Genomic DNA, 25,892 nt, shown 5'->3' with positions numbered 1-25,892 from the left:
TACATACTAGGTTCTATGTTCTAGGTTCCCGAAGTCAAAATCAAACACCACAACATTTATAAGAAAAAAAAATACTATAAAAGATTCGAGAACTAAGAGCATGAATAAACACAGTAATTTAATGGAGGTTAAAATTGATGAGCTATATTCACCGTTGCGCACTTGACATTAAATTAATTGTACAAAAGACTGTAACTTCAGTAATTTTGTTAGTTTTAAACGTAAAGAATTATTGATCAAGAAAAAATTAAATTGGATATTGAAAAGATATTAAACACTAACTAATCAAAAGTAGTAGTAACACTAACAACATAATTATTTACAATCTGGTTCGTTAAAAACAATTTTTGAATGAGACAAGTCAAAAATTTTGTTGACCTTAGTGTTTTAATAAACCACTTCAGTGATTTATCTTTGAAAAGATCTTTAGCTTATTGTAGGTTAACCTACAAGTATCTGAGTCTTTGTCAGACGATTTGACATATTTTCAGTCAGATAATTAGCAAACTTTAATGCAGCTACGGGGATAATTTAGAAAATAATACTAAAGTTCATCATTTAAATGATAAATTAATGGTTACATTCGCAAAATTTGTTACACCAAACACTATCCTAACCTCATCGCTCAAGAAAGAGTTTGTAAAACCAAAAAATTACAGCCCAAATGGAATAAAAAGGGCAGAAGACAGAATACAGAGAGAGGAACTATGTAGTTCTTCTTTTATCTAAGCCTTCTTTCTCTTGGCCTCACTTGTTGCATTCACAACTCACCTTGAAAATTCTCATCTTCAATCTATGGTACAGAACCACTCAATTTAGGAAATCCTGCTGCCTCATGATTTACTAAAACTTGTCTTAACAAACTCAAACTCTGTCTTAAGATATCCAGCTTGGACTCCAGAGTGGCTTTAAAATTCAAAACTAAGGCAATGATGACTTTACATCAAGACATAGTGCTCTCAACATATTCCATTGCTTTCCTCTTCACAGATTCAATACGTTCATCATCACCTTGGGATTTCTCATAATCAAGATACTTTTTGAACAAGAACTGTCAATCAAGACAACAATGTCCCACATGAGTTTCAGAGGAAAAACACGAACCAACATCGGCAAAATTAGTAATATAAATATGTTCACACACCTTCATCTTTTTAGGTGGGAGACTCAGACTAACAGCCCTTTCAAACAGCGCACGAATTATATCTTCGTCTTTATGATGAATTTCCTGTCAAAATAATATACACAGGGATGTTAGGATAAAAAAAATATTGATACAAGTAGAGAATGAGGTAGAGAATAATATACTTGATCGAGATAAACACTCCATAGGTCTGTTCTCTTTGGGTATTCCCGAAGAATTTTTTCAAACAAGGATCGCCCTCGATCTGGAACGCCAACTTTGAATTCAAGAATAGCTGCCTGAGAGAAAAATTTAATATGCTTATGTTTGGGAAGGCTTAACGAAGCTCGATCGATGAGAGGTTGGATTCCATCTTGGTTTTGCTTCAAAAGACTTTGTATACGCCTCAACCAAACCTAAAATCCAACGCAGAATAAGTTCCACATACATTTTTTTTATCTAGACCAAAAGAGTAGTTTATACTTAAAAGTTACAATACTTTGCAAGAATGCTTGAACTTCTTTGTCATTTTATTGAGAAGTTCATCGGCTAAATTATGCTGTTCGGTCCTCTCGTACATTCCCAAGAGTGCTAGATAGACCTTTTTGGGATCATTGTATTGTAGAGCTCTTAGAAATACTTTCATAACGGCCTCCTACACGGAAACACTTATTAAGGATTCCACATAACAACGGTGAACAAGAAAAAACTGAAATTGCACTTTCTCCTCACCTGGCTAGGGTTGCCATACTTATTTTCCAAATTAAAGTAGGCCTTCCAAATGTTAAGCTTCTCGTTCTCTTCTCGAACATTTATGGTCATCAGAGCTCTTCAAAATTATGGATTATGCGAGTAAAAAACAATGTGAAGTCAGATGATTATGGTAGTATGATATTCACATGGATGTATTCTGCCAGGATGAAGGGGAGATATACAATGTAGGCAAAAAAAAACTTTAAACAAAACCATCACAGGAAAACACATACTACATGAATCATGATATTTCCCCACTTTTATGATGACTAAAAACACTAGTAAGCAATTGATGCGTCTAGTCTCAAGTCGCTTTATTTCAAATGACAACATATGGAAATCATCATTTAACCCATCTCATATTTAGAAGAAGGTATTTATTTTCGTGCCCAATGTTTACACATCAGCAAGTAAATAACAAGATTTACAAGTTAGTCTTTGGTTGACATAACTGTTCGGTTAGAAAAATTGTGAGTTTTCGTATTTTATTTACAAAACAATTACAAAAACATGTTCTTTTCACTTGTTTACTACATTCAAAGTTTTGCATATGAAATAGTAAACAAAATCACCAATTCCATATGAATGTTAAAACCAGAACACTAAGTGAAAACGATTATGTGTGCAAATAGGCTAGCTTTTAAGATCACTTGCGTATATGAAAACGCTCTTCCTAAAAGTAAGCAAGAATAAACAAGAGAACTGTTAAAACCCACTTTTGCCATAGATTTGCATTAGCATAGGACTATGTTTACGACACCCAAAAAAAGCCCAGGATTAGAAAAATTCAAATGAGTTTGGATTTCATAATCATTTAAAAATCTAAACAAAAAATCATAGTTCTTCAGACATACCTTTCAGCAATTGAGCGGGCTTTCTCCACATCAGCCATAGAAATCATGAAATCCATGTAATTTATCCAGATGAAACTGCTATTGGGAGAGCTTCTAATCAGCTTTTCAAACTCATCGGTGGTTCTAGGTACATCCTCCTCCAGTAATCTCTCCTCGGCTGCCCTTATTTGCTTCTCCCTGTACAATATACTTCCCCCATGTCAGAAATTAAAAAGCAAATAAGAACAAGTAAATGAGATAGCATTTTACTGACCTTTCTTCCTTTGCTTTCTTCTTTTCGCGCCTTTTATTTTTTTCGTGTATAATGACTTCTTCATTTCCATGCTCTTTACTTTGACTATTAGCATTATTTACATCAATTTGATCAAAATCATCAAGAGAAACGTCAAGTGGTGGAACGTCTCCCCTATCTAGAGATCCTGAAAGAATTGGGAATTGATTCACTTCATCGTCGGCAGCTAAATTTGAGGTTTCAAGCAAACTATGCATAGAAGTTATAGACTTCAATCCATCTGCTTCAATAAGTTCATCCGATCCTTCCTTGGACATTATTTGAAGTAAAGTTCCATCCATCATATATGAATTCTTCATTCCCAAAGAAACTCTGTGCCTTTCCTCATCCACCTGATAATAATTACGGAAAAGCAAGAAAGCCAAGTTGACATAGGACAAATAAGAATTCAATATTTCACTAAATTTAAAGATAATTAATATATAAATTAGAGTTCGAATAAGTTAAAATACATTTTAGAAGTGTTATTGGGAGGGTTTTACTTATTTATCAACTCTGTTTTGCCTCATCTAATTACAACTGCTTTCAATCCTTATAAATCATTATCAAGCAACACCGTCCATATTTTCATTGGATTCCATTTTTTTCCCATGTGGATATTAGGTTGTCTTCTAGGTCTACCCTTATTATAGTGCAACTTTCTGAATCGTCAATATATTTATCTGAGTGGATAGAACAAACATATTACAGATACAACAGGTCTCGTGCAAAGCATTTCCAATTGTACAAGATACACAGAAAAATACAAACAATCACAGTTAACAGCTAGAAGTTGCAGTTTACATTATAACTAACAGGCATATATTTAAATTACCTTTAATATTCTTGCATTTACTCTCTCTCCGGTTTTATAGTTGGCTTCGATATTCTCAATCTCGATATCAGAAATTTCTGATACATGGCATAATCCAACCTAGGTAATTGAAGAAGCATAATCAAGTGAGGTCACAGAACCGAGTTGATCGCTGTCGATTGCTAAGGGGCATAATCATAATTATAAAAACCATGGTCACGAGATGAAGATGTACACATTTGAGACATCGAAGTTAATAACAGAATAAAAACATCAGATTGATATAAATAACACTATACTATGCACACACTTATAAAATACTAAAAGCATGGACGAGAAATGGTAGCTGAGGTTGTAGAAATACCATGTTTGTGTTGTCAATTGCTATGAACAAACCAAATGACTCAACCCGCTTAATCCTGCCAGATATAATATCTCCGACGTGAAATTTACTGAAATCAACAATCTCCGATTTGGAAGTCTTGGGACCTGTTGATGTCCTCAGTGAAACTTCAACACGTTTTGAAAGAGGCTCCACAGATATAACCCTGCAATTTTCGGTCTCAGTACATTCCCTGAGAAATTTATCATTTTAAGCAGTCAACAGACAATAGATTGAGTACTTACCTGCCAGATACAAGTTTTCCCACGGAAAATTCTTTCTCGGGTTCTTTAACATATTGATCAGATAAATTGGACAGAAGAATTCTGGCATCAATCTTTCGTGAGAGCATAATGAAGCAACCCTTTGGTGTGACATTCTTAATATAACCCTAACCATAACAAGACAAATAAATCCAAAAGAAAATAATATATAGAGGAAAATATATATAACAAAAATTATATTCCACCAATCTATCCATGCCTAGTTTGAGAGCTAAACCCTAAAACAAAAAATCTCAACTAATTTACATTTCATTTTCATCAGCCAAACAAAGCATAAGATTTTTCCATTACAAATGAAGGGATTACATAACAATGTTTCAGTCATTATTCTGAAGAGAATTAAAAAAGAGGAATCGTAGAAAACAAAGGAAAAGTCCTCAGAAGGCCTGAAGAAAAATACAGTGGAAATGAATATATGTGAAATATAATACAGTGGGTTCAAAATTATTTCTCCTCATACATCCCTAAAACAAACAATCTTTACTCATTCACAGTTCAAAATTATTTCTCGTCATACATCCCTAAAACAAACAATCTTTAATTATTCACATCTATACAATTCCCATGTGCCAGATATAATTCACATCTCGTATATGATGAATTCTATGACTTATTGGCAACTCATCTCCAGCAAATGAGATCGTAAGCAAACACTCAATGTTATATAAGCTAACATGAAACCTACATACAAAAGAATTATGATCAGAAAAGAGATAAAAGAAAAAGCACTATACATTTATAATCATATCAAGGTGTAGATCCTCAATCTTCTCTACCCATTTTCCATTGGCATCCCTGAAAAATCAGCAATTGATAATATAACAAGATGAAATATCAGGTATAACAGATTCAAGTATATTATTATTACTATAATAATTATATAGCGTTTTGAAATTACTTGGGCACCAACCTGTGCTTTGGACAGAAGTAAACCGATGTACATAAACAAACCAAATCTATTGCAGAAAAAAAAATTAACAATAAAATTTGCACTAAAACTTGACATGTGTCCAGATCTAGAAAGATTTACTGTGCTACAGATGAGTAATATATTAATTAATTAAATACGACATCAAAAAAAGGGCAATCAATGTAATCCTTAGAAAATGCATTAATTAGATATTTCAACTTAAATAAGTTACATAAAAATAATCAATTTAATTTTTATCTTTGAATACTACATAATCATGGGTTCAAGCCCCGGCATGACAGTAAAAGCCTCTTCGCATAAGCTAGGGTAAGGCTGTGTAAAATAACTCAACCTCACTTAATTAAGCAGTTAGCTTCAAGTTAATGGCAACTGCATATATTAGATCAATAGAAGTAATTGGTCTGGTCTAAGACTATCAAAAATTCATCACAAAGTATCAGTACTATTACTTACACAACGCTCTCAAAATCTGCAGAATCCTGGGAAGGCTTCACACTGGAAGATCGCAATGACAAGTCAACATGAGTGATACCCTTTTCGATGTGAGTAATTTCAAGGACTACACATTTGACAAACTGCCCTTCATGATATCCAGACAATGGATCATCCACCCATGTGTCTGCAATTTCAGTAAAGTGTACTTTTCCAAATGAACGAGGACTAATTTGGACAAGCAATCCACCAACACCTGGAAGTATTTTACTAACCCTTCCAGCCAAAACTTTTCCTTCATGAACATATGCTGCTAAATCCTTGTCCATAATATTAATTTGTGGCTCTTCATTTGTTCGGCAAGGAAGAGTTGAGAAGGGGTGTAAAACCAACCGCAGTAGCTTCTTCTCTGTGTTGAAACTTACAACGTGACCAGAAACATGTTGCCCAACATGGAATCGATTTTGGAAATCCTCTAGCTCCCTGGGTTCAGTAGCACTATCAAGAATATATATCTGAGCCCTTACATTTCGCGATATTGTTAACCAGACCCATTCACTTTCTACTTTGCTCACATAACCAGACACACATTGCCCAATTATAAACTCAAGATTTCCAGATACATCATCTATATCACTGGAACCTAAATTGAAGTTGAGAATATATATATTAAATAGCAGAAGATTACAATAACTTTAACAACGAGAGGACAAATGGTTAAAATAAATTTAAGAAGTAGATACTGACAACATAGAATTAAAAGTATAAATGGAAACCAAAACGAAGTTCAATTATGGGTATAAAATAAGGATATCAAGTAAAAATAAAATTATGGGTCTTAAATTAACAGTTTCTGCACGTTTCAAAATTAACAGTTTCTGCACGTTTCATAAATTTAAGAAGTAGATACTGACAACATAGAATTAAAAGTATAAATGGAAACCAAAACGCAGTTGAATTATGGGTATAAAATAAGGATATCAAGTAAAAATAAAATTATGGGTCTTAAATTAACAGTTTCTGCACGTTTCACAAATTGCCCAGTATTTCCATCATTTGCATTTTTGCCAGCGAGAGGTACACTAACCTGTAACCATTTCAGGTCTGACAGAAAGCTCCCACTGTGAGCCCTTCCTGTTGCCATCTGTTTCATTAGGTTTTGCAACAATCCTTGCAGTCACTGTCTGACCGATTTTGTAGCTAGAGAATGGATTTTTCAAATCATTACCATTATGTACCTGCCACAGGTAAGCACTGAACAATTGAGAAAAATAGTAAAACTGAAATAGCACGTCAGCATTACGGCAAGCCTCACCCCTGCAACATGGTCACAATTTACAGCTACAAAAACAGCACAACAAAGGGCACTTACATCTGACGCACTGAAAGCCCCAGATAGTGCTAGAAGCTGTATCAATATATACAGCTAAAAATGCTGAATTTAAATCTACACCGGAAACAAAAAAAGGTTACCTCTGTTATGTGAATCCTGCCATGTAGACCAATTCCAAACTTCAATTTCAGTTCAAGCATTTTTATATCAGTAATCTGGACAACAATGTCATTAAAAAGAAAATTCACGACTGTCAGAAAAAACAAAAAGTGGTAGTAGTATTCAGATATAGAGAGTAAAGGAGAAATAGTAGAAATAATTCAGTCTACAAGAGTTGGAAAATGTTAGCAAGCCCCACGCATGGTACACTTTTACTTGTAACAAGAAAAATAATAGCCAATGTTAATCTCATTCAAAAACCAGAAAAACAAAAAATAACATTGAAGCCTATGACAGTCCATGTTTAAGCTTTATTGTAGAATGCAGTGAAAACCTTCAAATAAATACCTAAATTTTAAAAACAAACAGATAAAACCACATACCTCTGCCTCAACCAGAGTTCCCACTTTATAGCTAGACTTCTTAGATCTTTTAGAACTGGCGGTCTCATTGACCTCATTTAGAAGTAAAAGCAACCTTCCCAATGTTTCAGGACTCGGAAGTGCCATAACAGTTGCAATAACACTGACCACGTAAAACATGTAATGCCATGTGTTATGGGTAAACCAGGAAATAAATTGAACTTATTTTACAATAAGAAAAAAGTGTACAAGTATTGTTATGATACGAGCACATGAGACATCTATTAGACATAATAATTTGGCCTGAATCAAATACAAATAGAATCAGACAAGATCAGGGAGTAGAAATTAAGTATTAGTAATTAATCAACACAGGAATCCAAGAATCCAAGATTTACACATGTCCAGATTTTATGCAGAAATAGACAAGGTCTAAATCAATCCTTGCAAAGAATACAGGATGGAAACTAATATAAAAGACAAGCTGTTAGATAGTCACCTTAATAGCAGTCATCCTAACAAGCCTTAGTTGTAACCTCATTGGAGGTTGCCTTTAATTGACTAGGAATATGGCTAAAACGAAGGTTATAAAGCTTGGACATTTCTCACTTTACAAGACAACTCAGCTTTGTAGAGTTAAAATAGGTCTAAAACCCAAATTCTAAGACAAACAAACAGAGCATAAAAGAGCCTTTCCTTGTATCTCAAGGAAAAAGAGCACTCAGCAGAAACATGTTTAGACCCAAGAAATAAGGCAATGAAACTCTAACCTAGAGCAATTGAAGTCTAGGAATCACTGAGGTGGCACTAGCCTGGCTCATAATATTCATAATCCAATGTATGGCCCTAAGGACATTAGTCTACCTACTTTACCATAAAAAGTGAAAAGCTGAACTGATATTTTTAATCAGTAAATTCCATGCTCACCTCTGCCCATTTTGGTATTGTTTATGAGGAAACCTTTGTGTGTTATAGTCCGATATAGATGCATATCCTATCACATGATCATTTTCTGGAATTGATACAACCTGCTTTGCAGAGAATAAATTCAGTAAAATACATTACTATGCATGAACAAGTTTTATCAGAAAATAGCCAATGGTGAAGAATAATAACACCAATACTTGCCATGTAATTTTCTTTCACAATTTCCACAACTGCCTTCACAGTCTGATGCAATACCAACTCCTTGGATGCCTCCCTTCGACGTTTCTGGAATCAAGTTATGTCATTGATTTGGTCAATGTAAAAAAATAATATTGGCAAAAAGTATCATGCAAAAGGTTGCCCTTCTCAAGACAAAATTGAATGCTGATTATGGTTGCCCTTCTCAAGAAAAAAATCCAAACCATTTTTCCTTTCATTAAAAAGGGAATGTTTATTGCAGAGAAGAAAAAATAGTGTAACTAGATATTTTCATTTTCAAATAGTAACTATAAGAAATGGTTCCATAGCATGACAGCATATAACTTGTATCAAAAAATTCACTCAGGTGTTTCTCTGTGCCTTAGAACAAAAATGTGAATATGTGCATGTAGACAGGAAACGGGTGAGGTGCAAGATAAAATGCTTACCTTCTTGTTAGTACGACTTATGGAACTTTCATTAGAACTATTGAAGAACTCTGGTTTTAGAGTTAAATCAACAAGCCGTTCTGTCTTAGCAACATCAAGAACCAATGCTTCCACTTCGGAGCCACTCTCCAAAATAGTTCCAGCCACTAAGTAATCATACAGTGAAAAGTGGAACTTGCAATTGAGTAAGAAAGAATCACCCAAACATATTAGTTAGAAACTAAAAAACAAGTTGGAGGGAGAAAACATACACTGATAATTGGTAATAAAACCAAAAACGTCATTATACTTTTCAAAGCTTAGAACAAGTCCAACATCCGTAACATCCTTAACTCTCCCTTTTGCAACCGCACCAATGTTAAATCCTTCAGCCCACCTCAAATCAGATGCACCAGAGCCCAAATTCTGCAACTTGGCAATCTAATTTAAATAACCACACAAGATTAGAAGCAATTGAGAAGGGGAGAGGACGTGAAAAGAATTACTTAAGGGAAAACAATAGAGAAAAATTATGCTAGGAGGAAAATAAACAGAAATGACTACGGAAAAAAAATATATAGCATTACATTGTTTGCTATGACAAGTCCAAAAACAATTCATCAAGGATTTGCTAAAATTGAAGGGTGGTTTTCAGACATGTCAAAGTGCTACAAGCCACTTACCTATCCAAGAATCAATAATAATGCCAACTCATTTCTGTTAAATTTTTACCATTTTGTATTTTCCAAAATTTAATTAAAAGAGGAGGCGCAAATCAGAATTTGCAGATATTGTAAAAGTGCTCTAAAACTTCATCCCTAATATAGTTGCATAACAAAGTGAACACCTCTATATTATTTTCTAATCAAAACAAAATAACCAACAGTACCTAACACATAAATAGGAATTGTCAACACATTGCATAATCTAAACAGCAATCATAAAATAAACACCATAAATTTGTTTTAACAACTTAGTAATGAAGTCTCTAATGTAAGAAGGGAAACACAATTTAATTGTAATAACATGGATGATATGTAACATTTAAGTACAGTACTCATAAAACATAATAAAACTGTTTTTTGTATAGTAGAAACGCATCTATATGTAGTTGAGTTGTATTTATTGGTTTTCAAACCATGAACTGGTTCTGAACCCAATTCTAATTGGATGAGCTAAAAGAAACCCAACTCCATCCCATGACCCAACCCAACTTACAAAAATGTTGGGGTGGGAAGGAATTTATGGGTTTAAGGGCACCAAATTACACCCCTGATTAGAATGATAAAATGTAATGTTAGAGTTAATTGACAATTGTTCATACCTTTTCATCCATGAGAAAGTAGTCCTGAATAAATGACGCATCAATTGAAGAACATGCTGTCCGCTTTAGAGATAGCGTTATTCTACCAGTTTCACTACTAACCTGATGTTTAAAAAAATTACACTGTTTTAGACAGCACTAAGCTTTCTTAAAAATCATATTTACAGCTTTCAATAAACTAACATTGGATATGTTGCTCCGAACTGATTGCCCAATGTAATAGGCCTCCAAAATATTGGCTTTCTGGTCATCTGCAGCCTATATAAAACCAATAGAACGAGTTCCAAATTATCATGTGCCTAAGATATAGTGAGGTGATTAAAAGTGAAAGAAAGGATAGGCCCTGAGATACCTTATTTCTAGGAGCAAAGCCAGTTAAATGACCAAGGAAACGAACAAAGCACCCAGACTCAATTATGTTACATATATAGCCCTACACCATACACAATTCAAGTCAATAACATGAAAGAAACTAAAAAAAGTGACATACTAAAAAATGTGACTTTCAAAAAAGTGCTAGAAGCAATTCATATATGTTTAACAAGGTTGACAATACACTGATCATAAACAAGACAAGATATAACAAAACAGCTTTCTAAAAGCAATACAATATAAGCATTACCGAAGACTTCCCCTCAAGTTGGAGCAAAAACATTGTATGTACCAAGGAAGGAACATATAAATTGAACTTGAGGTCGTCTAATGATTCATTCAAAGTATTTGCAAGTTGATTACTATAATTGGTAAAGTCAGTACTAATCTCTACCAATAACAACTTTCGAATAAAGTGAAAATCAGTTTCAATAGTATTATAAAACAATAGGTTAGATGCAATGTAAATGGTTGTCTGTTTATCACAATATAACTTCATCTTGAAGATGTTTAATCCACACAAATTCACCGATAGCTAAAGTTATTGCTTGCTATTATGCTTCTGCACTCAATCGGACAAAGACATTGTTCTTTATTGCTCCTCCAAGAAATCAGATTTACACCAATGGATAAACAAAATCCAATAATAAAATGGTTGTCTATAAGGCAACCTGCACAATCAGCATTGCAGTTCCATATCCCCACAATAACCCTTCTCAAGGATCCCTTTTGACATACTTCGAGATGCATGTAACCGTGTTCCAATGATCAATGCTAGGATCCTACATAAGTGGGCTAAATAAACCAATGGCAAATGAACGATCAGGACTTGGGATTGTAATGATATTGGAATAGTTAACCTTTGATCAACCATATATAGATTCTCATGTTTTGTATAATTCCTTACAATAAGCCAATATCTAAGAACATTTTCAATTCCTCCACCACAACTTAGGCTTGAGCTGCATGAGTAATCATATCATGGTTGATCTGTTTGAGAGAAGCTAATTTCTCTGTTGAGACTTGTAGATTTTGTATAGCATTAGGAAAACAAATTTGTGTCCTTATCCAAAAAGAAAAAAGGGTTTGTAAAATGTGATTCCGCATAACGCCAAAGAAAGAACAGCGGCATGGGATTGAACCCACTCTGCTACCAAGTTGAAGGTCATAGATTCAGAAACAGTGTCCCTACACTCCACTGATATGTGAGTAAAGATAAAGACTATTACTGCCTATAACATACTAAGCATAACAAAAACAGCTTTATTAAAGCTACACAACAAAAGATAATCAATATTCAATAGGCATCATCACTTACATTGACAACAGAGTTAGGCTGAATCTGATTGATATCTGAAGGAATCTGCTGAGCATGCTTAATAAGAGAGCTTTTGGCAGACAGAATCAAATTGTTTCCCTTAATATCTACATTGATTAAAATTAAACATGAAATTAATAATTGTAGGTATATAATGAAAGTTTTCAACTTCATAAATGACACGGAAAGGCAAAATACAGAAGAATAAGAGTACATCTCATTCATATCTAAGGAAAAACATTAAAAATTATGTTGAAGTTTCTTTTCCACACGACACAAAGGAAATAAAATTATGAAAAATTTTGATGTCACGATGTAAATTTGACCTCCTATTTCTCTGGTACTTTAGGCAAAGTAAAGCTATAAAAAAAAACATAATAGTTTTAATTATAGTAGTAAACTAAAAGGCAGAATCAACAATTCCTGCTTAATAGTTCTGTACAGGCATCAACTTTGTCGTAACATGGGATACTACATAGAATGCCCTCAATATCTTAAGTGTACCTAGAACCAGCAGTTGATCAAAATTATATCCAGGTTTCAATAGTTCGTTGATCAGAATAGCTTGCCCTACAGAAAAAAAGCTACAATTAGCAATTATATTGAGAGTAAGAAAAAATGCAAAAGCCTTTACCTAACAAGGGAATTTTTACCATGATGATCTGCCAAGTGCTCTGTGGATATTGTACCCCTTGAGAAACCACTTGCATTGACATAAACAACTATATTGGTGGATGTAATTCTGTCAACAACTCCTGAAACAAGGCTGCCCAAGGTAACCACATCATCTTCAGACACCCTGTCATTGCTCACAATAGATTAGCATATGTCATCCCAGAAGTGTGCCTGCCTATACCTTTTAAAAACTTCACTAAAGTAAGTCAGGCAGATAGCTTCTCATAAAACATAACAGAATTTTTTTTATATTTGGAAGTATATAATCCCCCAGAAAAAGCAGAATTACACAATCAAAAATTTAGTAGAGATTTCCAGATACAGGAACTCAACAAGCATAAAGTGGAAAAATGCAAACCTTGTGGGTTTTATTATGAAACTAAGGTTGATCCTCCGTGAAGCAGGAATGGAACTTACAACCCGGCATTTGACAACTTGTCCAACATTGTACACAGTACCTGGATCAGCACCTGGCTCTAATCCAAGTTCAAATCTGCTCTTACATCGAATCAGAACAATGAATATATTACATAATTAGGTCTTTAGAGAGAAAAACATCAATACCACATCACAATGAGAATTTATTAAATAATATAGCCATTAGTTTCCAAGAAGCCAAAACATAATCATACGAAAACAATACACAACCAAAAATAAAGGGCTGCAATTAGAAACTAGTTTAAATTTAAAATTGGGACAAACAAGACAGGACTATCACAAGAGAATTTGAAAGTCATGATCAGTTGATAAGATCAAAGTAGCTAAAGGCAACTGAAGGAAACAAAAAACAATCAAAATAAGTTTAGGAAATGAGTAGGTCTCACAAAGTTAATATAAGTTTAGGAAACTACATTCAGTTAAGTATTACTATTATTATTTTACAATTTGAAAAAGGTGGAGCATAATCTTAATATTGACCACAAAGAAAGACCAAAGAACAACAGTATTGAGGGCAAAAATGAGCGTTCAAAAACCTCACTCTACTGCAGCTTTAGTGGCTGCCGTCTCCTTTATTGAAAAAACAGCCATATGGTGTTGCTAAAAGCAAACAATTGATAACTAACTATAACACCCATACAGAATATCCAATTTAAACATCAAAATGGTTTAAAATTAAACAATAAAACATCCTTCAAAACCATATGAAATATCAAAAAGCATGATTAAATAAATAGAAGAAAAAGTATACAGCAGATATTATACTTTTAAACCCCGTGAAATGGCAAAGTACACTTAGTTTGAGAGAACACATTTTGGGCACAAAAGGACTTCTATATATAATTGTATCCCGTATGAAAGGAAATCACCTCAAACATAAAATCTCATGTCATATCAATGACACGGGAAAGAAGAAATTAGTCAAAGACTAGAAGATGAAATAATGAACATGGAATTTAAAAAACAAAAGGTCACGCGATTTAAGCAACAATCAAAGTATAACTGACTGTGATTATGATAGAAGTATAGAGACAAATTTGAGACTTGCCTAGGAGCGTATCCATGCACCCCATTGTAAAACCTTACAAAGCATCCATGAACTTCAATTTTTGTTATCCATCCATGGGTTATCAAACCATCAGTTGCGTCAGTATATGAACTAATAATCCCAAGTTTCGATTTAACCTGTAAAAATATCATATATTTGATTCAAAACTGAATGGAGAACCGGTCATTTTTGTTGGAGTAGGGAGATATAAATAAATGCTCAAAAATCCCTTCTCAATTAAGAACACATCAAGAAACAAGAATATTGATAGATGTGAACAGCAAAAGGAAGTTTTTAAGTGACATAAAGGTTGTTATCAACGAACAAATACTGCTCCACAAATTTTATGAACTAAAGACTGTTATAATAGGAAAAACAGAAGCTAAAGTCTATGGAAATGCATCATCACTATAAAAAAATTATTATAGTGCCATTTACACTGAAAAAACACTAGAAGAGTTCACATGTAGAAACATACAAGGGTTTTCTTGTGTGTAACTGTCACTCTCTTCGACTTGCAACCAAGCACACGGAAAACCAATTCAGCTCCCACCTGTAATAATTCAAGCAAAAACTTCAACCACATAATGTCTAATCTGTCACACCATACAGATGCAACAAAACAAATCTACATTATATTGTCAACAGAAACAAAAGATGACAACAATAAAAATAATAAGTAAAAGCATGCATAGCAAGAATACAACCTTAAATTTTTTTCGAGGCTTTGAAATTTCCAATTCAGACATATGTCGAAGCGGACAAAGAGCCTTCACACCACCTGGAATTTGCACGATAGCACCAAAGCTATCAACTGAAAGAATCTTAGCCTTTACCACCATGCCTGGCTTGACATCAGAATGAGTAAACACTTCCTCTTCCAAAGCACTAGCCTGCATGATACGAAAACATTGAGATGATTTAATAAAACCACTTACTTTAAACTAATTCAACAGTATTCCACGTACCATCAAATTTAATAACACATCTGCATAATAATTCATTATACGTAGAAACAACATAGAAGCTCAGTTTATGCATCTAAATTATTTTTTTCTTTTCCCAAAAAACGGGTGACAAATGTAATCACATTGCATATTCAAGAACATGTTCAACATTAACAAACTAGTCATTAGAAAAAATATATATTAATATAGAAAAACTAAATTATATTGCTTTTACTTTGAAAAGGACAACATATTCAAACCCTCAATGAACTAATGTACCTAAGTATTTTTCAAATTCAACAGAAAATTGATGTGCAGATACAAAGCACAGTTGGCTAAATGATATAAGTGCATCATAACTTGACACTAGACAGTATAAACCATAGCTGGTCAGCTAATAAATAAATAATGAACAGACAAAGTTCCAACATAACTGCTTTTTTTAATACTACAAGTGGACCACAGTCTTTGTATCCCCATTCTCCAAACAAAATGACCAAAGTAAGATAATAAGAAGTATACGATTAAAGTGGAATACCAACATAAAAGGTAACATTCAATTACAAATACTTAACATCTTTTGGAAATTAAATGCTGTACGATGACAACCTTCAAAACTCCTGTTGCAATTCCTTCCAAATATCTTAACCCAAGAATCCGAACTCGAACATGATTTCCTTCCTTGAACTTCTTCTCGACTTTTTGGATCTCCCCTTCCGCAATATCTGACATCTGTCAACAATAATTTCAAAAATCTTTTACATTTTTCCTTGGTCAGGTAAGGCTTAATGTTATTGTAATGTAGATTAACATTCATATTTCATTCTGTAAAACTCTACATCACTAAAACTTATGCAGACAGTAATTACATTGACAAAAGCTGGAGTTGGCTCTGGAATTGATGGAATTTCAAGCAATAGTCCCGATCCTTTATCCACCCTAACAACTTTTGAGTTGTCATATATATCTCCAATTTTAACATGCTGCACAATACAGTAGTTCATTAGTCTATAAAATGGAACAATGATTACCAACATCAAACACCAGGAAAGAGAGAAAAGGAGAGATATTACTATGTAGAAATATATTTTTTTCTCATATCATAAATCTAAAATGGTGTAGCACCTTACACAAAAACAAGAAATAAAACTTCACAACCAAGTATGTCAAACTCGAGAGTTTACGTAAACTTGTAGGAGGCTAATAAACTTGGATCGTAGACTGAAATCGTAAACTCTTAAGAGTGAGTTTACTTTAAATAAAACAAAAGTTAAAATATCTATAAATAATATAATACTTCATTGTTATATGAATATGCAAATGCCCTTTTAATTGTCTTTAATGAAATATTATTATGGTTATTATTACTATTAAATTATTAAATTATATTTTTAAATACTTTTTTTAGTTTAGAACTTCCTCAGATTGAGAGATGCATGCAGTTGACACAATTGGCATTGAAGAGGATTGGCCAAGATTGGTAGATTTTTCAGAAATTATAGATTATGAATTATCAAATTTAGACACATAAGCATCTTTATATGGAAAACCATGCCGGGAATAACATTCTTCTTGAGTATGGCCCATTCGCTTACAATATGAGCATTGAGGACGCCCACTTCGACCAACACATCCCCCTCGATTGTTGCGACCTCCTCCTCTTCCCTGTGGTGCCACCATTGTTGATGTTTCAATAACATCAATTGAATTTTCATTTTTTACCAAAGTAGGCACTCGAAGAAGTCTAGTAACTAAACTATCCATTGAAGGGATTTGATCACCAACTAAAACTTGGTCTCATACATGATCAAATATGAGTAGACTTCTAAAAATTAGAACCATGTAAAACTCATCAAGTTCTTTTTTGATATATTCCAATGAATCAGCCATAAAAAAACTCTTTAATTCTTCTAGTGCAACACAAGCCTTCCCTATATGAGAGACCATATCATCACTGATTTGTTTGAGCAAGGCTACCCTTTGAGTTGTATCAAAGAGACGTTGAATGTTATTAGCAAGTGTTTTGCGCCTTTTTCCAAAAAATGAAGCATGTCTTATAAGGTCTCAAAATTTCTAAGACATCTTGCTCAACAGATTGACATAAAACAACACATAATTGAAAATCTAGTTTTTGTCATTAGGGTTTTTCTTCATCTGAAATAGTAGCGCCATCTTCTTCAAGATGATTATGATATCCTTGACCAAGAAACAATAACTCCACAGAAGCGGACAAAGATGAGTAATTTTTCCAATGGTAATAGTAGGAGTGGCAAATAGAGAGACAGTCATTCTGACAATAGAAGTCATTCCAAAGAACCAGAGCTTAAGAGAAAACGCCTAGGATTCTAGAAAAAAGAAACCTAACTTTCCGAGAATCAAGCAAGTTGAACGACGACAGCACGATGCAATTACGGCACCAGGAAGAAGGCGACGCGTGGACAACACGCGCCTGAAGCTCGTCGACAAAAAAACCGCCCATGTCGACATTTGCAATAGCATCTGAGGCATCGACCACTGGAATGGGTTTTGCTCCTCGAGGCACACCTAACCCTGACTTGCAGAAGGAGATACACTGGCGACGGTGGCAGTGAAGAGCGGACGAGTGACGGCTCCAATGATAGACAATGAAGATGACCAAAGAAGATGGTCAAGCTCATGATACCAACTTGAATAAATGTAATCAAGAAAAGCAGTGTATATTTCTTACAATGTTACAGCTTTACTACAGTTGTATTTATAAAATACCAAAAACATAATACAAAAGGTAGAGAGAATTCACGGCTATGCAACACATGCATATACAATGATGTAACCAATTCATTTATTAATACGAAATAACATAACATAGTAGAGACATGTTGAAGTCATCTTCCCTCTTATATAGAAATGATTTTAGGATTCTTTCAAATGCATTTCCATTTTTTGCCTAAGATACCTACAAACAATATTAAAATTTTAAAACGTTCTAATTTTTTTTCCAAAAGCGTATTCAAGTTAATCCAACCATGTTCTGATCAGTATATTAATTGTGGAAGCAACAAAAGAAGAAATATATCACTTGAAAACATTCAAGTGTAAAAAATAGTGAAAGAGAAGAAAAAACAGTTAAAGAATTCATTCCATGGAATGAAGTATCCCATTAACAATACATAATCTAAAAAACTTACAGAAGGAGGGGCTCTGTTCTGAACAAGATGTGGATTCAGCGTCAAACCAACGGATCTACTTGATGGATCAATGAATAATATTCGAGAAACAACCTAAATTACATACAATGCACTTAGAAAATAGAAAAGTAACTTTGAAAAGTAGTAATCTGATTGGCAGAACAAAAGACAACATCAACTGAAAAACACACCAACCGTATATCAAACCCAATGCAAACATCCATCAAGGGAAATGAGTATGAAGCCAAGAGAAAATACAATGAACATGACAATGCATTATGAATCTAGAAGTGCAATCTGAAATCCAATTATATCAAAGAACAAGGGAGTAGAGTAGAAACAAAACATGAAATTCTTTTGATAGAAAAAATAACAGCCTTAACACAACTTGTGAAATGCACATATATCTATTTGTACTATTTAAAGTTACAAAAAAATACACCTGAACTTTTAAGCCATATATAATTAACAACAGTTGAAGAAGAGTAGAAGGTAAGGCTAAAGAGCTTTCATCTGCAAGCAGTTTCTAATGAATTGCTTGTACTATAATATGCCAATGCTACCTATTAGCAAAAAGCCAAACAAGGCATCAAAATGCTTTTTTCTGTTTGAATTGAATATTAGATCAAATAACACACGGGTGATACATGCATGAAAAACCATGCACTAAATAACTCAGCAAATATACAAAAGGAGCTTGCAACGAAAGTATTCCACTGTGATAGGAAACTACATGAATGCTACAGGATAAAAAATTTGGGAGGGTCCTAAATGTTGCATGTAAAAGAAAAAATTCAAAAGTACCTTCTGAGATTGAATGTATTTCTCCTTCCAGTTTGGTCCAGGATAAATATTTTGCAAATGAAACAGATCAACCTGCATGAAAAGATTCTAAATATTAATATTGTGAGGTTAATGGGGGTGTCAAGAGGATCAATTAACATTATCATTGAACCATTACAAACACATCAATTACAGGATACACTTACAGTTCCAGTGAAGTATGTGAGAAACGATAACATAACACCATTCTCAAGGATTGACTTCACACGGGCATTTATCATCATTCCTGGAACTAGAAGATCAATTGATAAACCTTTGAGATCTTTGCTCTGAATAAAATGCATAAAGAAAGTAACCATTCAGATAGGAAAGTGAGAATCATTAAAAATAGGTACCAAGAAGACAATAGAATGAATACAGAGAAAGCATACCACGCTTTTGGACATTGTATCAGGATCAGAACTCAAGTAAACAACTTTACGAACTTTATCAATGCTCCTAACCAAACCCTGAAGAAGATTCCCAATTTTTACTTCACCACCAAAGCCTTCTGCATGAGGAAAGAAAAGCACATATTGAACTTGGTTAAATCATGCCAAACAAGAATATAAATAAAACTCAAAGCAGTTGATTTCATTTTACCAGTAGAGCTGTCTTTTGGTAGGAATCCTGTGAAAGAAGACACACCAAAATGAAGAATGTAACCATGATCTTCAATGCTTTTCACATATGCAGCAAGGACCTGATTTACGTAGTGTGCAAAAATAAAAACAAAAGTTCCATCAATTATATTCATAATCCTTATTACTCTCAAATGCCACTGAAATTGTGAATGGATCAAGAACCACAACAGGCAATATAATATGAAAGGCATTGCAATTGTCACATCAGTGGACCAAAATAGCATAATAAAATGTAGAAAATAAGAACTAAATTTCTTTTACCTTGTTACAATGCAAGAATCAGATTTAAATCAATAGAAAAAGGTTTAACGTAGCATATTAAATGTAGCAAATCATCAGTATAAATTATTTCAAATAACTGTTTTCAAATAGAAACATTGATCAAGTTAGCAATCTAATTTATATGAAATTTCATCGAGTTCAATTCCTATATACTTTTTATGGAAAGTTGCTTTGTCATAACCAACCAGAAATACAGTAAGGAATGTAACACAATAAGCTACAAATATCCAATCTACAAAATCTAAATCATCTACAACAAGTAGGCAAATGCAACGTGAATTAAATCATATAAAAGTCTGTGTTATTATCCAGGGTAGCAGATAAAGAAATAAACAAGCCTAATTTAATTATAGTATACTAAAAAACATAGTGACTCCAATATATCACAATAATCTCAGGTAAAGGTCGTCGGCATAGGACTGCATAAAATGTTGTTGAAATTACCATTCCAAATGAAGATTAGGTAAATATATTCCTTACGAAGCAAATAGCCAGGATGCAAATATATTCCTTACGATGCAAATAGCCAGGATGCAAATATGTTATAATTGACAATATCTTAAAAATCAAAGGAGGAAACTAAATTATAGTCTAAATGAATCGTATAAAAAAGCTACACATAATTTCATCATAAAATAATCACATACCATGCCTTCCTGAACAGCATCCAAGTTGTAGTTCTTGTGCACCAATGAAAGACGCAAAGAAAGCCAAATTTTCCTTCTCCCTTTTTCTTTGTTGTCATCATCCAATTTCAGTACAACACAAGAAACCAGCTGCCCAACATTAAAAACACCAGAAAGGAAAATTTCCCCAACCTGATGCAAGCAAGAAAAAACAATAAAATTAAAATCTAATTAGAAAACTTATGCGGAGTAGTGAAGATATGTGTGAGAAGAAGAGCAAGAACAATCAGAATTTGACAAAAAGCTTATTGCACACCTCAATCTTGTCATCAAAAATAGGATCCACTGCATCTGATGCGTGTACCAAACCACGTAAACCGCCTGGTAAGCTAACTACAAGATCCTTTTCATTTACTTCAGCAACAACTCCCCAAAGCTTCATTCCAGGAGTTATATTCTGGCATACATGCGAGAACAAAAAGTTAAAGCACAGCACGCACAAAAAATCAAAAGGAATCCAACAAGTATGATCTCCATAAGCAAATAATAAAACGTAATAATCAGAGACTAAATGCATGTTGTACCACTAGTTTGAACATCCGGAGTGAAAAATCTTGAAAAAAAAATAACAGTTAATTGAATGAACCAGAAGATTCAAATTAAACTTTCAACTACCAACTAAAAAAGCTAAAAGTTCTACGCATTTAATGTAATTCTTCATATCAAAACCATACATGGCAGGCCACCATAGCTATTCTTTACATGCAATTACAAAAAATAAACAATATACAAAAACAACAAGCAAGGCACAACTTGCAAAAACATTCCCGTTTCTAAAAGTTATCTTCGTTAAATAAACAATTTGCCTTATCCATCCTACCAAACACTGCATGGTACCTTGAGAGTAATTTTATGCACGCGCCTTGGCAACTTTCCGGTGATACCCGCACCAGAAAGCGAGCCCCAATCATCTACAGACTCATCACTCTTCCTCAACGGCTTTTTTCCCTTATTCTTCTTCGTCTTTCTCGTGTGATTCCCGCCACCAAACTCATCATAATCATTCCTTGGATTCAAAAAAACTTCTCCACCTACATGAAACACATTCAATCCGAACCAAATTCAAACAAAAAAACATAAACACTTAGTAGAAATTTTTGAATATGCAAAGTGACTGAGTGTAACCTCGAGGGAAATCGGGAACCTCGTCTTCTAGCTGCAAAGGGAGTGTTTCCGACTTAATGGCGGCGACGGCGGCAGAACTTTGCTTCCTCTCCTTCCGTTTGAGTATTTTCTTTGAGACGTTATCAATTTTCGGTTTGTCTCCTGACACCTTCTTCTTCGTTCTATTGGAATGCGGTGGTGCCATGTCCACTGTTTCGTTGCAGAGACGAAGAAACAGGGTTTAGAAGGAAGGGTTTTAGGTTGGAAAGTGGTAAGAGAAATAAGAACTTGTTACAACACACATTGGGCTTAAATAAAAAAATAGACATAAATATAAAGGAAATAAATTTTCTATATGCACCCCCTACCTTAATAGTTAACCTCCTTTTGTAACTCTTCTCCCTCGACTACAGCTAGGCAAAAGTTCTCTGATATAACTTCTCTTTTTTATTTTTCTTTTTTCAATAAATAACACTGATTCATGCATGTTTTGTAAAAAAAAAAATTAATCAAACTATAATTATAAAAGTAAATATGAAAAATTTTACAATCTAAAGTAATTTTTATTTTATTTTTTGTAAACATTTTTTTATCATGACTGATTTGTACTAGATAAAAAGAAGGTTTGAAATATTTTTATTTAAATAAGTGTTTTCATTATCTATACTTTTATACTATCGTATAAAGATGGTTCTGTCCACATTTTACTCTCAAGTAAATTTGTTCTTAAATAAATGTTATTATTTAAGTGACTTTTTTTAATTTTTATTATTTTTTATTTGACTTTTCTTCAAATTTAACTATTTTTTAAAATTAAGATAACTATCTATAATAAAAAAATTATCTATAAAATATAGAAAAATTAATTACAATAACATTATAAAATTTAATTATATTTTATTAATTTTTTTTATTATAAAAAAAAGTGAACACATGCCTATGCCTATAGTAGCGCATGTGTCCAATAGTTATTAATAGTAGCATTATATTTATATGTTACAAAAAAAATCGTTAAAAATTGCTTTTTTTTATATAGATAATTTGCATTAATTAATTTACTAATTTAAATTTGAATAATTGACATGTGAAATAACAATAAATTTACCTTAAATATATTAGTAATTAATAAAAATATATTTATTTTTTTTAATATATATAAGGTTTTTTAATTAAATTTGTATCATTTTTGTTGTCAATTAATCATTTCAAAAAAATTAATTTTTTTTAACTTAGTGTTTTTTTTCTCGTTGTTTTTTTTAATTAATTTTTTTTAATTTTTGTTGTCCATTAATCATTTAAAAAAAATTAATGTTGTTTAATTTTATTTTTGTTAACTTAGTGTTTTTTTCTCTAGTTGTTTTGTTTATATGCAGTAAAAAATGGTGAGTATCGTGTTTAACATATAATGATATTATAGTTAATATAAAATAAAAACTGAGTTATATAGTTTTTAATGAAAATATATTGAATAACAAAGTATCATTATGATCATAGGTGGTAATCACAAAATTCATCAGTCACACCAACACTCATTGAACAAATGACAATTTCGTTATCCAACAAATTTAAAAAAAAAAAAAAAGTCACAAATTATTCTACTTTTAACAACAATATCATCTTATAATCATCATAAATCTCGTTCTTATAATGACCATAAATTTCGTAATTAGTAACACTTAAAAGCAAGTAAACTAAATAATACAATAAGATAACAATCGCATTGTACAGTTCATACACAAAAACCATAAATTCAACTAAAAAATATAAAAAATGGAGTACTTGTAAGGTCCAATAATTTCTTTATGTTTTTCTGTCCTAAATTAAAAGGGACTGTCTCTTATGAGCTGGGCTAGGGCAGGCCCATAGGGAGCCAAACACCCTAATCTGACCTAACTCCACTCTTCCATCTCATTTCCAGAAAACAACAGATCTCTACCCCTTTCTTGAGCAGCCACGAGCCTCTACTAGGGTTTTGCTCTTACTGTTACATTGAGCTAGGAGGACCCGTTGTTCAAAGTAAGTTAAACTCCCAATTGTTCTTTCCTTATTCTAGCTATGTTGTCGGGGTTTCAACCGAAGTTCCCTTATTGATCATGTTTCCACTTTGCACCTCTAATCTCCAATTCATTAAGCTATACTCGGAGCTGTTGTGCTCGCTAAATCTGGGTTGGGAGTCTTGTACTAGCTTATTCCAGGTAAGGGAAGCTAGGGCTTGATTGTTTTTAAGTTCTAGATGCATGTTTGGTTGATTTTATGTACTGGTGGTTGATGTGTGTTATTGGTTGTGTGAAAATGCGTGGATTGTACTGCTATAATGATGTGGATCTGTTTTTGCGCGAGAGAGAGTGGTGACCTCTGCTGAACTCACCCAGGCGAGCGGGTTGGTCGCTCAAAATGAAAGCTCTCGCTTAAGCGAAGAGCTCTCGCCTGAGCGAGAACAGCAGCAGCTCACTCCCCTCTTTGTTTCGAGGGTTTGCCTAAGCGAAGGCCACTCGCCTAAGCGAGAGTAGTCTCGCCTGAGCGAGCTGGGCTAGCTTGAGCGAGACCTCGACGTGCTCTCTGTTTGTAGTCTCGCTCAGGCGAGAGCAGGTAGCTTGAGCGATGGGTTCCTCTTGCCTGAACGAGAGCTCTTTAGCTTGAGCGAGATTGGCAGAGTTGAGTGCATATGCGTATGTGTTACATGATTGGTTGATGGATGTTTTGGAACATCTCAAGTTATGATGTTATATATATACTCCATATGTTATATTAGGGCCGAAAGTTTATGTGTTTGGCATGAGATTTGTATGATATATGCTTGGATAGTTGGTCGTTTTCATCAATATTGGCATGAGATTGATATGCATGGAAATTATATGATTGGTTGATGAAACATAGACATGGTATGAGTAGAACGTAATCCCATGACTCTTGTAGCAGGGGCTCGTGGTGGTGCCTCATCATATGGACATAATTTCATGGGCTCTCCAAGGGGGAGTCCACAGTGGTGCCTCAACTATTGGAGCTAATTCCATGAACCTCGAGGTGAGAGTTCGTGGTGGTGCCTCAAGAACAGGACGTAATTTCACGAACGTGGTGGTACCTCAAGGCAGGACGTAATTCCACGAAGGCCATGTGGTGGTGCCTCGTGTAAGGGTGTAATTCCGCGAAGGCCTCGTGGTGATGCTTCACTGCTAGGACTTAATTCCACTGTCTTGTGGTGGTGCCTCATTTTACGTATCTGGATAGTCAAGTCTTGAGGTCTCAATGATTTGGTAATCTATGTGTGAATGTCTGTTATTTGTGTCTGACTTTGGAGTTGCATGTTGACTGTTATGATATAAGATTCATTTACATTAGCTTACCCTTTCGCTTGCTTGTATGTTGTGTGTGGTTTCCTCTATTGCGATGATCATCAATTCTATTGATGTGAGCAGATGAGAGAATCCCTAGCAGTGGTAATGTTAGTAGAGACGCTGCAGCTTGATGATTGAACGGGTTTTGAGATCGTTATGGAGCCTACAGCTGAAGGAGACCTAATAGTTTATGATTCTTTTGTCTTGGACAATACCTTGTGCTACCTTTAGAACTATTGCACTTTGTTTTAGGCAGTGTGATGTCTCTTCTCTTTTGTTATGGATATGTTTGGTGTACTGTGTATCTTCATATCCCAAATCCTGTACTTTCTGAATATTTATATATGTGACATTTTATTAAATTGAATTTTTCTATTTATTTGGAACGTTACAATACTCAATAAAGTAATTAACAATAACTCACTTCAAAATATTCAAACTTATAACCTACAAACTTACTTATATATAAATCCATCATA

The 25,892-nt window shown here is 33.6% G+C and overlaps 1 protein-coding gene across 2 annotated transcripts; it reads right to left on the bottom strand.

Moving 5' to 3' along the window:
- Positions 1-530: 530 nt before the first annotated feature.
- On the bottom strand, positions 531-22,358 carry LOC114190253 (RIBOSOMAL RNA PROCESSING 5). Of its 2 annotated transcripts, XM_028079063.2 has the most exons (40): positions 22,100-22,358; positions 21,812-22,005; positions 21,231-21,371; positions 20,936-21,106; positions 19,966-20,065; positions 19,755-19,873; positions 19,530-19,652; positions 19,345-19,416; positions 18,541-18,633; positions 16,243-16,356; positions 15,983-16,105; positions 15,134-15,319; positions 14,905-14,979; positions 14,427-14,563; positions 13,299-13,433; positions 12,919-13,064; positions 12,770-12,835; positions 12,266-12,372; positions 10,928-11,008; positions 10,759-10,833; positions 10,576-10,677; positions 9,524-9,692; positions 9,273-9,418; positions 8,827-8,910; positions 8,626-8,726; positions 7,720-7,861; positions 7,318-7,392; positions 6,932-7,082; positions 5,866-6,487; positions 5,216-5,276; positions 4,443-4,588; positions 4,180-4,363; positions 3,837-3,935; positions 2,984-3,354; positions 2,731-2,907; positions 1,856-1,952; positions 1,623-1,778; positions 1,309-1,539; positions 1,145-1,228; positions 531-1,051 (listed from the first exon to the last, which is right to left on the bottom strand). In XM_028079063.2, the coding sequence occupies exons 1-40, from the start codon at positions 22,281-22,283 to the stop codon at positions 944-946; spliced, it is 5,748 nt and encodes a 1,915-aa protein (XP_027934864.2). In that variant the 5' UTR covers positions 22,284-22,358; the 3' UTR covers positions 531-943. The 2 variants fall into 2 exon arrangements, with proteins under 2 accessions (XP_027934864.2, XP_027934865.2); XM_028079064.2 differs by lacking the exons at positions 19,966-20,065; positions 20,936-21,106; positions 21,231-21,371; positions 21,812-22,005; positions 22,100-22,358 and having other exon boundaries at positions 19,530-19,615; positions 19,755-19,862.
- Positions 22,359-25,892: the final 3,534 nt, after the last annotated feature.

Source organism: Vigna unguiculata, chromosome 7 (assembly GCF_037176805.1).
Source record: "Vigna unguiculata cultivar grain cowpea cultivar isolate G323 ecotype 2 chromosome 7, ASM3717680v1, whole genome shotgun sequence".
Classification (NCBI taxonomy): Eukaryota; Viridiplantae; Streptophyta; class Magnoliopsida; order Fabales; family Fabaceae; genus Vigna; species Vigna unguiculata.
Note: the sequence above shows the minus strand (reverse complement) of the source record. Positions and strands in the feature narration are given on the sequence as shown.